The sequence below is a fragment of the Colobus angolensis genome, unplaced genomic scaffold, assembly GCF_000951035.1.
Source record: "Colobus angolensis palliatus isolate OR3802 unplaced genomic scaffold, Cang.pa_1.0 Scaffold11, whole genome shotgun sequence".
Taxonomy (NCBI): domain Eukaryota; kingdom Metazoa; phylum Chordata; class Mammalia; order Primates; family Cercopithecidae; genus Colobus; species Colobus angolensis.
The window spans coordinates 18,163,503-18,180,217 of NW_012112030.1; the positions used below are offsets into that span (position 1 = coordinate 18,163,503).

Here is a 16,715-nt window from a genome sequence, read left to right on the forward strand (position 1 = left end):
GATGGTGTAATGTTATGAAATACATATTTGATCTTTGACCTTGTAACTCCTAAAATCTTTAGCAACTCCACAGTGATACCTTTTTGCATCTTAATGAGTTGACTGACAGCTGACCAGCCCTTCAAGGTGGGGGCTAGTCACTGGAAAGAATCAAGGCAGGATTCTAGGGTTGGGATTTTCAGCCCCACTCCCTGACCTCTGGGGAGGAGAAAAGGGTTACAGGTTAAGTTGATCACCAGTGGTTAATGGTTTCATCAATCATGCCTGCTGATGAAGCCTCCATAAAACTCCAAAAGGACAGGGCTTGGAGAGCTTCCAGATAAGAAGGTGGGGGTTTCTGGAGGGTGGTGTGCCCAGGGCACAGAAGCTCCACGTCCCCTCCCCCATACCTCATCCTATGCACTCCTTCATCTGAATCCTTTGTAACATAATAAACCGGTAAACGTAAGTAAGTGTTTTCTTGAGTTCTGTGAGCTGCACTAGCAAATTAATCAAACCCAAAAAGAGAGTTGGGAGAACCTCAACTTGAAGCCAGTCAATCAAAAGTTCCAGAGGCCTAGACTTGTGACTGGTAGGGGTGGGGGGTAGTCTTGTAGGACCGAGTCTGTGGGATCTGACACTATCTGTAGATAGTGTTGGAATTGAATTGGAGATACCCCGCTGGTGTCTGCTGCAGAACTGCTTGCTTGCTTGGTGTGTGGGGGAAAAACACAAACACATTTGGTGGCAGAAGTTTTCTATGTTGATTATTCTGGGAAAACTCTATTGTCTCCTTGGGCAACATATGGATTTCGGAAAAAGATGAGAGGGTGTGATGGTGTAATATTCTGAAATACATATTTGAGATCTTTGATCTCATTTCGTGACATACAATGCCTAAAATCTTTAGAAACTCCACGGTGTTATGTTTTTGCATGTTAATGACTTTACTGAGGCCCTATGCAGCTTCATGGTGGGGGCTGGTCCCTGGAAACAGCCAGACACCCCGCAACCTTGGTTCTTTTCACAGTCTTCTGTGTTGTAGTGTGAGAACAGAGAAAAAGCAGTTGGTCAGCAGTGACCAGAGATGGTCCCTGGTTGAGAGCATGGGCTTTGGAGTAAGAGAGGCCTGGGTGAAGTCCCAGGCGATTATTAGCAGCTGTGTGCATGAACAGATTCCCAGATTCACCACATCACAGGATTCTTCTGTCAAATGCATAAATTAAAATAGCTCCTGTCTATTAGGATTGTTTTAAGGATAAAGTGAGGCACTACCTATAAAGAGCACAGAACCTGGCACACAGAAATGTGAACTACTTACCAATGTTAGTGATGATGATTCTTGCTTGTGCATGCATGTTTTCTTCATAGTGAGCTTAAGTCTTAGAAAACAGTTCTACTTTCCTCTTCAAAATTTAATTTTTGACTGTATCCTTCCTCCATTTGTATTTATATTTTTTCCCCAAAAAACAATCTCTCCCTCTCCCTCCCTCCCTCGTTTCCTCCCTCCCTCTCTCCCTCAGCTTGTTCTAAATCTTGCTCTGAACATTCTTTTTCACATTCCTTTTTAAATCTTACAACAACTCCACATACTCAGGTAGAAAAACAGAATCTTCTGGTCTTGGATACAATATATTAAATGTTTCATTTCCCTCCAAAGGAACATGTGTTCCTGCTTAAAACTTATTTTATTCCCAAATCAAAATAATAGTCAAAGATGTGTCAGCTTTGGGGGAAACTGGGTAAAGACTATGTAGAACCTTCTTGTAAATTGTTTTTTGCAATTTTCTGTGAATCTATAGGTATTTAAAAATAAACTGTTTTAATAAAAAAATTTCTTGTAAGTGTTCTCATTTCTTTTTTGTACTTTTCTGTTTGATTTCTTATAATGAACATATATTTGTGTTGAAAAACAATAAAGTTACTCTTACAAGAATAAAAATAAATACATTTATATGGATTCCATTTCTAAATATAAACTATAAATGCATTAGAAAAATTCAGGATTTTTTTTCATGGAAGGGAGGAGCATCAGAGTAAGAAAGGTTATCCAAAGAAAGATTGTTTTTTAAAAGAAACCATAAAGGAAAATACTAAAAAGTCTCATTGCATAAAAAATTTTAAATTGCAATAGAATATACATTAAAATATAACAGGCTAGAATAAAATATTTGATACAAAGACTTAATATCTATAATATAGAGTTCCTATAAATCAATAGAAAAGTATACATGTATATATATATTTTTTTGAGACGGAGTCTCGCTCTGTCGCCCAGGCTGGAGTGCAGTGGCCGGATCTCCGCTCACTACAAGCTCCGCCTCCCGGGTTTACGCCATTCTCCTGCCTCAGCCTCCCAAGTAGCTGGGACTACAGGTGCCTGCCACCTCGCCCAGTTAGTTTTTTTGTATTTTTTAGTAGAGACGGGGTTTCACCGCTTTAGCCAGGATGGTCTCGATCTCCTGACCTCCTGGCTTGAGCCACCGCGCCCAGCCAGAAAAATATTTTTAAAAGCAAGTCAAAAGTAGGCAAAAAATACAAAGGAGCAGAAGAAAAAATACTAATAGTCAATACCCACTCAGCTCTTCTTATATTCAGAAAAATGCAAATTAAATAAAATATAATGTGTCCTTTTTTCCCCACAAATAGTATTATTTTTCCATATGGGTAACAATCAGTCTTATCCATTATTGAAGATGAATGGTACATTTGGGGAGGGTAATTTAACAGTATCTCCCAAAATTAAAAGCTGATTGCATTTCTAGATATGTATTTTATGGGAATACTTATGAACCAAAACAAGTAGTGCCACACTGTGGATAAGTGAACACACATGCTGTTCACTTGGATGGGACTTACTTAGATGACAAGTGCCAGGACCCAGAACATCTGTGTATTTCACTCCTAACTGCTAGGGACACAGTAGGACCTAAAGCAATGCTTGATTCCTCCTTCTCTACAATGAATAATCCTTGCAGAAACAGCTGAGAGCTCGCTGATGCACTTCATCAATTAGAGACTGACCCCCTACCTGAAGCTCCCACAGCAGCTTCCCAGATTCCAGGGAATTTCAAGATTTCTGGAATTGATACTAGAACAAGAATTTTACAACTGCTCTCCCAAATATGATTGAATATAATATAATGGAAGGTGATATAGTATACTATAACCACATATTCTTGTACATTCTGACAATATTGCTATTTTAATGCATGCATGGATTGGCCAGAGCAATGTAATGGATTGGCCATTGCTTTGTTTTTATTCTTGATATTAATTCAGTTCACAGTTGCCAATCAATAAATTGGGACCGAAGTCAACAAATTGAAAAGTAGCAGTAATGAGTAAGCAGAATATTGTGCTGTTCTTTGAGCAAAACAATTGATCTTCTTGTTATTTCTACCATCTCTAAAGGCAAGAAACAGAATCCCAGAGGAAGCATAAAATATTGTTTGGATTCCCATAATCCTGCTTTCTTTATTTACAATTCCCTTATTCATCCTTCCTGCCTGTCCAGATGGTTTTCCTCTTGATTTCCCAAACTGAACTATGCTCACTGCCTTCGAGATGCTAAGTACTTGAGAAGACTTCATCTTCATTCGTCACAAACAGAAGTCATAAACTCTTACCTTTGCCGAATTATGCTGGGGTTAGCGGTCACTAAATGACTTTTGGATCCAACATCTTTAGTGTATTCACTTGACAAAGGAGGGAGATTGCATCTAGGGAAACAAGAACAAACATTTTAGAATGATTTGCATATTTTAAATCATCAGTTAGAATAATGCAAGTAGAAATTTTATTAATTCTAGCTCAATTCACAAGTAACTGTTTCTTTTTTTAACCACCTCTCCCTTTTAATAGATATTAGATGAATAATTAACTATCAGCATCTTCCAAATGCTGTCATAAAAACCACTCCTGTTTAGGAAAAAAGATAATGTCAGCCAAAGGGGTAAATGATCTACAAAAAGAAAGAGACAGTAACTAGGAGGTATTTATTCCATTCAAAATATTTTTGAGAGGGTAGGACAGACATTCTTAGACCTGAATTAGAGCTCAGGACAGTGTGGTACACTAGAGGACACGGTACCTACAGTACCTCTGTACACCCATAAACCTCAAAAGACAGGGAATAATTAATATATTTTCTGGTGTTTTTCTTTCTTTTTCCAAAATCTAAATTATAAGAGTGCATTCAGGGCCATGTGCTATTCACTTAAATCACAGCATGTCTGACTTGTGTGTGTGGCCAGTGCATAGGCTGATTACTGGTGAAGGCATAATGGCTCATTATCCAAATAAATACAGTCATCCACCATCCCAGTTCAGCCAAAGGAAAGAGTACAGGTGATTTTTCCCTGGTGATGGGAATAGCCACTCCACTCCCATTCCCAAAACACCACCCTGCCCCAGTTGCTTTCCTTGGCCACCATGTCTTATAAATGCTTACAATGGGAAATATGACCACCCCAAATTCAAATTCCATGGCTTTCTGCCTGTGGAACATTAGGCAAGTTAATTTATTTGCCTGACTTCAGTTTCTCCATTACACAAAATGAGGATAATGATTTTTCCTATTTCATTGAATTGTTGTAAGGATTAAAAATGGTATGTAATAAAAAAATTCCCTAACCTTGATGTGTACACTTAGTAAATATTAAAAAATATCACAAATCATATATAGCATACAAAAATAATTAAATATACATTTATTATCTGTGAAAATGCCAATTGGGCCTATAGTTTCCATTAAGCTTTCTTTTATTACTGAGTCCTCATTTCTCCTCTCCAACCACATGTCTAACTTGATTCCTACCACATTAGGGCATCTGTAACTTTTTATCACTTCAATAAACCAAAGCATATCACTTACTTGTAGGTAAAGATATCTTATAAATATTGCAGTCTCTGCTAGTTCCCCAACTACTAAATTTTCCCTACAAATTACCCCCAGTATCCAGGCACCCACTCAGCTGATCAGCTCAGGTTCTCTGATTTTGTCTCTTATTTACCCTGTGAGTGTCACCACATCAAGGCATCCTAGGCAGAAACTTGTCTCAGTTGATTTAGAAGCTGCTTTTTATCTGCCCTTTGGTGATAAGATACTGGTTTTTCTGGTAGCCACCAACAGGTCAGTTAACCAGTCAGTGGCTTTTGCTGAATGCCCACTGAAAGCACAGAGTGCTTGGGGGTGGAGCCCAAGTCAGAGAACCTACTCTTGAGGTATGTACAAGAGTAGATCGAGTGGTTGCCCCGTATCCCATGTGGTGTTTCCTGAGAATTCTCATGAGGGAGTGAGTTTATGCATTAACAGCCAGGCTCATTCGGTTGTGGCAACTGATTGTGGTCTTGTGATTTAATTGATCTTTGCAAAGAGGAAGATGACTTCCAGGATAAAACACAGACTAAAATTTGGATACTTGTCTCTTAAAGAAGCTTTGATCTTAATTGCCCTTGGAAGCATATGAGAATCAACTATGTTATGCTAAAACTGTAAATTCTGAGTATTGCTGGAGAGTGCTGTCAACGTGTTTTGTCATTATTAAACAAACTGGTTTTCATGAGCAAATACTTTGTTTTCCTGTGTGTTCCATGGCTCATGTGTCTGGGTCTTTTCATATCTACTGCCACAGAGTAATAGCTCAAGAAAAACTTGCAGTTATTTATTATCTTCTAGAAGAGAGGGGAATGCTTAAAATCATAAAGATAACATTTTATATGAATTTTGATGTATTTCCAGAAAATAATGACAATACATTTTGGTGTAAGTTCTGGGTACACTTTTTCTTTAAGTGCAAATATCTGTGACACTTTCCTGTATCTCTTTTCTCAGAAAAAGCACACCATAATATTAGTTTCTCAACTCATAAATTGATAATTACAAAGATGTACACAAAAGGCACATTTAATAAAGTCAAATTGTTTTAATAAGGCATATTTGTGGTGTAAAATGTTTCAAAGTTTGCATTATCTCTGTTGGCACAATTAACACATATTAATGCCTGAAGTGTCTTAGCAACTGTACTCATGATCTTAAAAGAGGTCTGATCAGAGATTTAACAAGAAATGAATATTCTTTGAATTGGGATGTGGAAGTAAGTGGGAAATGGGCTTGATAGAAAGAAATCTTAAAGTAGAAAAATCACAAAATTACTTTATTTTTTTTTGGATATGTGAGTATACAAAACATACATTTGAGCATAATTCAAAAGGCACCAAAATTGCATTCCCTCATTCATATCCCCAAGCCAACCAGTTCCTTTTGAGGATGCAATCCCTGTTAACTTTTGTCTGGCAAATCTTCCCAATAAATTGAATTCAACAATATTATTTTTTAAAGTATTGCTTTTGGCTACAGAGCAAATGTTTACTCTGAGAAATGGGAAATTGATTTTCAGCACTAGAAGATGTGTTTGAAAACATTTAAGCAAAGAAAATTATGAAATTGTTATACCCTACTCCTAGAAGACACTTTGAACTATAATCTGGCACGTCACTGTGTACAGGCAGCACTGTTTTTGGATGTTCCCTCTCAGTACATCTGTCCATCACACACCCTACCGTCTAGGACAAGACATATGACATTTATTCATCACACGTTTAATTTTGAATAGATAATGTTTTGATATATTAAGCATGCCCCCAAATGCATATTAAGCAACGATTTATTAATAGATCTGCAAAATGGTCAAATAATTTTAAAACAATTTATCAACTTTTATTACTCCTATAATTTAAACCATACATAAGGCTTTTAAAAATTAAAATGTGTCATAAAACAGCACTATTCTTGAAATTAAATCAAAGGCATATGTATACATAGTTCTAGTTACGATGCTACCTTCTTTGAATTCTTTCAACCCTCATCTCCCCATATTTTAGAAACATTATGCTTAATATTGTGCCATGCACTCTAATCAGAAGTGTCCATTAATTCTGAACTTGAATATTTCAACATCAGATTGCATATAAGGCCAACAAAGTCTTGTTTACTTGTGATAAATATGGCCCACTGGAAATAACAGATAACACTCTATAGTGCCTAAGCCTAGTCTTCTACATGTCAGTAAATTTCCATCTTCACCAATGGATGACACACACACATACACACTCATGAATAATACAAAAATACATTTATTATACTGCACGAAGTGTATTTACACTTCCACGTGTATCAAGGCCACTTGAAATCACTTAACTTCTTTGAATCTGTGAGTTGAATACTATGTATTCCTTCTTTCTTACATAATTTTTGGAAAGAGCACATAAACTAATAATACTCAAGAGCAATTTGAAAATATAAACTAAACTACATAAACGGTGTTACAATTATATGGTATTCGTACAGTCATAGATAGAGTAAGAGTTGCCATAGTGGGAAGGGCCTGAGGAATTGACTACTCTGCTTCCTCCTACAAATTAGAAAGCCGGGCCCCAGCAAGGGTAAAATAATGCACTGTAGGTCACAGACCTAGTCAACAACAGCAAGGACTTGTCTCCTGCCTCTCTGTGTTCTTTGCTGGCTCCTCAGCCTCACCTAATGCCAAAATACTAAAGAGGGTGCCTGAAGGTGGCTCAGGGCTCTGCTCTCACCTGTTCATGCTCTCTAGGTGATTTTCTCCACTCCAATACCTTAAATACCTCTCTGGCTCCATCTCAAGCCATTTTCCCCACTGTTCGTGACACTGCAACAGCACCTGCTGTCTTTCCCACCTTGGACCCTTGGGAAAGGTTGTTCCTCTGCTTAGGGTGAAATGAAGAGAAGACTCAGTTCAGACACCACTTCTCTTGAGAAGCTCCCGTGTGTCTGAATTCCCCCACGGTAGCAAGCACATCTCTAGGACATAAATCCAATACAGAATTGTTCAACACACCATTCCCAGAGCCAGCTCAAGGCCCATATGTTACGGGTGCTCAGCGAGCAGGTGTTCCATTGACTGGAACTAAAAGAATTACATTTGTACTTTTTCCATTTTTCTATTATTTGTATATATTGAAAAGAAAAACTACAATACAGAGGAAAAAGTATGCTGGGGGTACCTGTATGAAGGAAAGGTCGGTAGACAAGGATCTAGACTCTCCTGCAGGCTTCAACAAGTGAGAAAAAATGTCTTTCAAGGAGACTAACTCCAAGAGAGAACTTAGCCCCCACAAGTACATGGCTTCTCTTGAAATCCTCTCAAGTAAAGTCTTTACTCTTCCCTCTCCCACTTAGCTCAGGGCTCAGAGGTGGCTTAGCATTCTCTAGGCTACCTTTTTCCCACGCCTAGACTGTTACTCATTTATACTTAAAAATAAACAGGAATACAAAATCTCGCTCAGCTTTCTGTCCTTGGTGTTGCTGCGGTCTTCACCCTTCCTGGCCACAGAGTCTGCTGGCACTTGGTTCATAGTCATTTCCACCTCAATGAGGCTTGAGGGTCCACCTGAAAGGCCTCTCAGAGTCTCTACTCAAGGTTCCTTTATTTTCTCAATAACAAACGTTTTCTTTTTCTACAACATGTCCACTCATCCCCCAGATACCCTGAGCTCTGAAATCTTGCCATCCAGAAAGCCATTCTTTGACTTTAGCTTCTTCTTATTATTCCACGTCTCCTTCATTCACAGCCAGGAGCCACAACTTACCTCACACCTGCTTTGAATGACCCCATCATTTTTCCCTTTCCTTTCTCCTTCACTCATCTCAGAGCTCTCTTCCGGCCCAGCCCAGATTTCAAGGTGTGTTACTTTACACTCTCTCTAGCCAGAGCCCTCCAAGTTGTCACTCCCTGTCCTTCTTCCCTCTCACCCAGATAATCCCAAACCTGTCTTTATCGAATCACTTGCTGTCTTTCCTTCTCTGCCTGGCTGGTAAGCATGTCTGGGCAGAATCACCCAGCAGTGCAGGCTGCTGCCACTACAATTTGGCAGTCTCTGCCCCTGGCTGAATATGTCTCAGCAATTCCTTTTCATCTCCTGCAGGGGCCTCCTGTTTTTCCTGGAACAGATGTGCACATCACCAATCTGCTCAGTCCCTTTACCAAGCATCCTCCTTGTTTGAAATTTACCCCTGCTTCTTTGTTCCAGTTTTCCCACTCACTCAAAGATTTAATCTGTCTTCAGATCCCACTTGCTACTTACACATGCTTTGGTGAAAAACTAGAAATATGGTATAGAACAAAATGAATCCATTAAAACATTTATTCATAGAGAGTTGCCCTTAAGGAAAAGAACAATTTAAAAAGTCAGAATCACCTGGCTGTACAATCTAAAATGAGATGTGAGATTTTCCACTTTCCCCTGTTCCCTTTATTCACAGCAGAATGGGTATCTCTGTTCTGCCTGAGCCTTCTCGGCTTTGTACTTTCTCGGGGCATGTTCCCTCATTCCCCTTACCTCTCTCCTAAACTCACTTGTATATGAGCTGGAAGTGAAGCTAAGGAGCGTGCTACAACTGATTAATCACAAGTGACTAGTTTTGAAAAGCCCCAGGGCTTAAGGGAGGGGTGGGGAAAAAGGAGAGAAGGCAGAGGCCGCGCTGTGGGTGCTCTCTCTTACCGCATGACAAAATTTGCTTCATCTATTTGACGGCCACAGCCACTCTTCTTCAGAATCCCACCATTTCCCACCACCGCGCATTTCTTCAATGGCAGCTGGAATGGGGTTGCCTAGCAACAGAAAACAAGGCGGGTTTTCACTGCAAAGAACACACAACTGCTCACAAAATCATTGTTTACAGCAGACCCTTTGGAGGAATTTGACTGAAGACTGGGTCGAGCAAAAAAGAGCATGTGAAAAGAAAGATGCCAAGAAGTTTGTAAGGAACAAACTAGTCTGTTGCCTTGGAATTTAAAAAGCAAAATTTTAAAAAGCCTCCCTGAAGTGTATTTAAAGATAACAACATTTATTTTTTTTTTCATCTCCAATTGGCCATGCACATAGTAGAAGGTGTTTGCTGGGGAAAATTATATATATATAAAAAATACAAACTAAACACAGGATTATTTTTAAAGCCATTAAGCTGGAAACAGATGAGCTCCTTTCTCCTCTGTGATTGCAAACTCATTCATACAATCGGCCATTCAGTCAACAAATGTTTCTGAATATTTCCTTTGCTAACTGTTGGGGAGAGATACATGCGGACAGAAGTCACAGGCCTGAGGGTTCATAGTTTGGGATGTGAGGAGAGAAAGGGATGATGAGAGTGTGAAAATATATACCTAGGTAACAAACTCTATTATAATGCTGAAGTTGCTGCCAAAGAGATACAGACCGAATGTTATGGGGCAATCCACAAGGAAGAAGAAGATATTTCTGCTGAGCCAACTCAGGGAGAGCTTTCTCACCTGGGCTGAACCTTAAAGAATACGTAGGATGATGGTTTCCAGCTGCATCCATGTCCCTACAAAGGAAACGAACTCATCCTTTTTCATGGCTGCATAATATTCCATGGTGTATATGTGCCACATTTTCTTAAACCAGTCTGTCACTGATGGACATTTGGGTTGATTCCAAGTCTTTGCTGTTGTGAATAGTGCTTCAATAAACATACGTGTGCCTGTGTCTTTATAGCAGCATGATTTACCTGGACACAGGAAGGGGAACATCACACACTGGGGCCTATTGTGGGGAGGGGAGAGTGGGGAGGAATAGCATTAGGAGATATACTTAACGTAAACGACGAGTTAATGGGTGCAGCACACCAACATGGCACATGTATACATATGTAACAAACCTGCACGTTGTGCACATGTACCCTAGAACTTAAAGTATAACAATAATAATAATAATAATAATAAAGAATATGTAGGATTCCTCCAGGCACGGAACGCAGCACAAACAATGGCACAGAAGTATTTGCTGAGAGTAATGCTCTCAGCATTAGTTTATGAGCTAATGAACACTCTGGGTGGGTCTGTCTAGAACTTAGGATCCACTAAGGGACAAGTGGCTTGTGCAGAACCAGATAGCATGCGACTTTCCTTCTGCCAACACTGAACTGGACTGCAAAGAAAATGTTCAGAGTATCTGAGTGTTCCCTGAAGTGCTATTTATAGAATGAATATGAAAACCCAGCAATAGCCCCTGAAAGTGAAATGCGTCATTCGGCCACTTCTAGCTGGGTCAGCAAGAACTGCCAGGTACAGAATTTCTTGCTTGCTGAAACGACACAGAGCAGCTGGAGTTTTTTAGGGAAAGACCTTACATATACACAGCTGGCATCAAAAATAACCACCCTAGATGAATCTCAGGCAAATAATATGGGTTATTCCAAAAGAATAAATTCCGTAAGTATATGAATATACACTGTAAGGGCCTCATATAGGCAGGAAGTAGTTAAACCAAAAATAAAATTCCAGGTGTTTCTGTTTTCATTGGTAGCTGAGGTGGCAACTTTATGCAGCACAAGAAGAGGATTTTGATCCTCTGATTTCTAGTTGTCAAAGGAACAGCCAGAGCTATGGAAATATTGTTGATAAAAATACAGTACTTAAAGCGTAATGTCTAAGCATTTGCCAGCAGAGTTAAGAATTTCCTGCATTACTACACCAGAGACCAGCCCAACAAACATCAGAGCAGATCCAGAGAGGAGGGATGGGAAAGAAATAGAGGAGGGCTTGGAATCAACACTAGAAAAACATCAGTTAGAGCTATAATTTGTTAGATGAAGATTTAAATACTTATATTCAAAGTAGCTGTTTGTTTATTCCACAGGTATTTACAAAGTGCCTACTATGCATCAGGCACTGCCCTGGGTGACAGGGACATAAGTAAAAATTCCTGTTCCCACAGAGGTTATATTCTACTATGGAAAACAGATGATAAGTAAAGATAAATGAGTAAAATGAACAGTGGGTCAGATGGTGACATAAACTTTGGAAAGGAAGAAAGCATCGCCATGAATGGATTAGGAGACGCTTTCGGAGAGCAACTGCAATTATTATTATTATTATTATTTTCTTTTGAGACAGAGTCTAGCTCTGTCACCCAGGCTGGAGTACAGTGGCACGATCTCGGCTCATTGCAACCCACACTTCCAGGGTTCAAGTGATTCTCCTGCCTCAGCCTCTTGAGTAGCTAGGATTACAGACACACGTCACCATGCCCAGCTAATTTTTGTATTTTTTTTTTTTTTAGTAGAAATGGGGTTTCACCAGGTTGGCTAGGCTGATCTCAAATTCCTGACCTCAGGTGATTGGCTCACCTCTTCCTCCCAAAGTGCTGGGATTACAGGAGTGAGCCCCGACACCTGGCCCCAGGAACTACAATTTTAATAGGGTGATCAGTGAGCAAATTCCTGTAGGAGATGAGGTAGTGAGCCTCACAGATCTCTGTGGCAATCCCTGGGGCAGAAACCCTAAGGAGAAAACATTCCTGGGATGGGAAAGGGAGAGCAAAGAACCTGTTGTGTCTGGAGATGAAGAAGTGAGGGAGGGAGAAGTAGGAAGGATATTGGAGTGTAGACTAGTAGAGAGGTTGGAGAATACATTCTGAAGGGCCTTGTAGGGTATTGTAAAGACATAGGTGTTTATTCTAAGATGAGAATCAAGTCAACATTGGGTGTGCAAAGGAGTGACATTATGACATATTTTGGAGCAATCACTATACTGCTATGCAAACAGGCTCTAGAATGTCATGGGCAGAAAGAGAGAGACCAGATGGGAGTCTTTTGTAAGAGATTTTGGTAACTGTTGCACCAGAATATGTCCAGAATCTGGCTGCTTCTCACACTACCCTATCACCATCACTAGGAATAGTGAGAAGTAGCCAGGTTCTGGACATATTCTGGAGACAGAGCTAACTGGATTTGCTGATACAATGGAAACAGGGCAAGAGAAAAAGAGAGAAATCAAGGATGATGCCAAGAGTTTTGGCTTGAACAACTGTAAAGATAGACTTGCAATTTACCAACATATGGAAGATTACAGGAGGAGCAGGTTTCTGGGGAACGATTTGGAGTTCAATCTTAAATATGTCAAGTGCCTGATGTCCTTTAGATACCCAGGTGGCAATGTCAAGTAGGGAAGTGAATAAATGACTATGCAGTCAGGGAGTTGGTCTTTCCTGGAGATAGAAAACAGGGAGTGATCAGCATGGGTATTTAAAGTCAGGAGACTGGATGGTGAATGAGTGCATATGGAAAAGAGAAGAGGTCTAAGAATCGTCCAAGTTAAAAAAAAAATAGTGTCTCAAGAAGAAACGAAAAAAAAATACATCAAATGCTACTGATAGATTAAGTAAGACAGGAGCTGAAAATTGCCACTGGACTTAGCAACAGGAAGGTCACTGGTGACCTTGAAAAAGGTAGATTTAGTTCAGCGATAAGAACAAAAACCTGATCTGAGTAAGCTATACATGTATATTTGCATATTTATTTTCATATAGCTTATTTGAAAAATCTGGGTTCACTCATCCTCAACTAATATTTAGTTTGCTTTATAAAAGCCAACTAAAACTCCCTTTAATTGTTGTTAAATAGTGGTTCTTGCTTGAACCTATTAGACTGGGAATTCCAGGTTTTCTGTCAGGAATCTGGCCCCAAAACAAATGGATCTTGAAAGCAGCAACACAGTCCTATATATAAACATTACCTCCTAACTTCCATACTGTGGAACTATGGAATTGGAAGATAGGCTGTCAAACCCCTCTGTATTCTGCTTCCTGTCCTGGAAGGGGTCTAACCTCACACAGATTTTCATGAAATTATATGAGTCTGTGGATGTCAAGCATCTAACCAAGCCACTGGCATGGAAGTCCACTCATCTTCCTTCCTTTTTTCATTTCTTTCCTCCTTCTAGCAGAATCTCCCTGGCTTGCTCAAGCCATGAAGTGCCTAGATTTCATGGTTTCTGTAGAACATGGTAAAATAGTAATTTATCACACTACCTTAAAAATTAGTAATAATTTTATTAACAGAAAACTTAGCTATTATATCCATGCGCTAGTAAAATACCTTCCCCCTAAAGCCCTCAAACAAAAGTCCAGGGGTTTAAAAACAAAGCCATTTTGACTTTTTATTGACAAGCAATTTCATTTCATTTCAATAAATATTTCTTGAGTGCCTGAGTGCACTCTCTGGGCACTTATAATACATCAATGGACAATAACAGCACACCAAAGCCCATTTACAGCCAAAAAACTTAACTGAGAAAATACTATGGGTTTTTTAAAAGTAACTGAGATAATACTCTCATTAACACTCACAGAATACCTCCTCAATTTCTCAGCTTGGCAATGGTCCATGTTTTCCAGAATGATGTATGAACAAGACGTTTTCCTTTTTGAGTCTACTTATATAGAAAGAAGTTTGGTCATCCATTGCCACATGAATATTATTATTTTAACAGATAATATTTTTATTAAGGCATTACATGCTGTCTTTTCAAATGTGTCTCCTCGTACCTATGCAAGAAAATAATCTACTGGATTTGAGAATATAATATACTATAACACTCTTGCTAACTTTAAAAAATCTATTCTAAATGCAAGGATAAATTAGACAGATTAACTATAGTAATGAGCTCAAGAATTTTTTTCTTTTTTCTTTTCTTTCTTTTTTCTTTCTTTCTTTTTTTTTTTGAGACAGGATCTAGTTCTGTGTCACCCATGCTGGAATACAATGGTGCCATCACTGCTCACTGCAGCCTTGATCTCCCAGGCCCAAGTAATCCTCCTGCCTCAGCCTCCCAAGTAGTTGGAACTAAAGGTGCATGCCACCACACATGGCTATTTTTTGTATTTTTTGTAGAGACAAGATTTCGCCATGCTGCCCAGGCTGGTCTCGAACTCAGGTTGAAGCAGTCTGCCCATCTCGGCCTCTCAAAGTATTGAGATAAGGCATGAGCCACTGCGCCCAGCCTCAAATATTTCCTTTTCTTTCTCAGCCACTAACCATCCTATGGATCTTTGTCCAAAGTTTTTTTTATCTGTAACTGTTCCATCTGTTAATGGCCATCTTATTAGTGACCATATTATATTAATCATCTGGATTGAGATTCAGAGTTGTCAGGCCCCTCAACCCCTCAGTGCCTCAATGGAAACAAGGCATGATAAAAAACCATCTGTTCCATCTTCCAGGACTATTATGAGACTTAAAATAAGGTGAGGCATTGACCATTATCAGGAACCTTTGAAGTCCCATATAAATATATTATATTAATTCATTATTATGTACCAACAAAATTGCATTCCTTAGGGGAAAGTTAGTATTTTGCTAGAGCACTTAATATTTAGTCTATATTTGTGTGAGATATTTTCAATTTCAAATTTATTTTCAATTTTATATAGCTGTTGTGTTTTTTGTTTGTTTGCTTGTTGTTTGTTTTGAGACAGGGTTTCACTCTGTCCCCAAGGCTGGAGTGCAGTGGTCCAATCACGGCTCACAGTAGCTTCAACCTCCTGGGCTGAAACGATCCTCCTGCCTCAGCCACCAGAATAGCTGGGGCTATAGGCGCATACCACCATGCCTGGCTAATTTTTATTTTTTGTTTTTTTTGGTGTTTTTTTGGTAGACACGAGGTTTCACCACGTTACCCAAGCTAATTTATATAGATTTTGAACAAATCAATCTTTTTGGTCATTGGTCCTTTGAGGATGTATTTGTTTGTTTGTTTGTTTGTTTGTTTCGAGACAGAGTCTCTTCTGTCACCCAGGCTGGAGTGCAGTGGTGTAACCTTGGCTCACGGCAACCTCGGCCTCCTGGGTTCAAGTAATTCTCCTGCCTCAGCCTCCTTAGTAGCTGGGATTGCAGGTGCACACCACCACACTCGGGTCTTTATTTTTGTATTTTTAGTAAAGACGGGGTTTCACCATGTTGGCCAGACCTCAGGTGATCTGCCTGCCTCAGCCTCCCAAAGTGCTGAGATTACAGGCGTGAGCTACTGTGCCCAGCCAAGGGTGTATTTATTAACACAACTTCTATCAAGTCATGAGTTTTAATGACATATATGTTTGTAGAAATCATTGCAGGTATCATATCTTTTTTTCAACACGTCATATCTGGGCTAAGTACAGATGAGATGATCAACAAATTGTTCAATAATTAGTTATTTAATCACAAAATTTTCCTGGAGCATCTAATCCATTCTCAGCAGTGTCTGGACCTAAAATGGCATTTCCTTATGTTGTAAAGAATATATAAATAAATCTCCAAATTTGAAGAACAAGTGTGAGCCCCATCACTCTAAATATGAACCCATCAGTAAGACCATTCAGTGCGTTGCTTCTGAGATATCCCTTATCCTCATTTTCCACAGTCTGCATCACTCGTGCTTCTTCTCAAATAGCCCTAATACCTAACTTCCCTGTTCATTCATCAACTTTTCATTGAGCACCATGGGCCAGGAGCTGTTATGGATGCTGAAAATGTGATGGTGAACAAAACAGACACATCCCGCTCATGCAGCTTACACGCTAAATAGAAAAACAGAACTTAATAAACATGACAGCAAAGTGCAGAGTGCTATAAGGTTAGGAAAAATTTCTCTGAGGAATTAACATTTAAGCTGAGATCCATAGCTTTAAGCATATGAAAGTAGTTGAGATTTCTGGTCTATTAGACAATATTAGGAAGGTGAAAAAAAAAGACAAACAAAACTTAGGATCTTTGGTGTTTTGTAGTATGCATGAGAGTGAAAAGGCTTGTTAAGTGCCAGCTGCAAACATATTCCTGGCTGACAATATGACTTCTGGAAAAATGCTATTCAAATCTGAAGAATTTAAACCCTGTTTTTTGTGCCTTATGTAAATAGTAC

At 39.2% G+C, this 16,715-nt stretch overlaps 1 protein-coding gene across 2 annotated transcripts in view; it reads right to left on the reverse strand.

Moving 5' to 3' along the window:
• Positions 1-16,715, reverse strand: part of ST8SIA1 (ST8 alpha-N-acetyl-neuraminide alpha-2,8-sialyltransferase 1) — a 137,121-nt gene that overhangs the window by 46,543 nt on the left and 73,863 nt on the right. The window contains exons 3-4 of one of the 2 annotated variants that reach the window (XM_011955159.1): positions 9,520-9,629; positions 3,609-3,701 (exon numbers count right to left, since the gene is read on the reverse strand). In XM_011955159.1, the coding sequence (XP_011810549.1) occupies positions 3,609-3,701; positions 9,520-9,629 (203 nt within the window). The remainder of the gene's footprint in view (positions 1-3,608; positions 3,702-9,519; positions 9,630-16,715) is intronic. The other variant, XM_011955166.1, reaches the window with a different exon arrangement.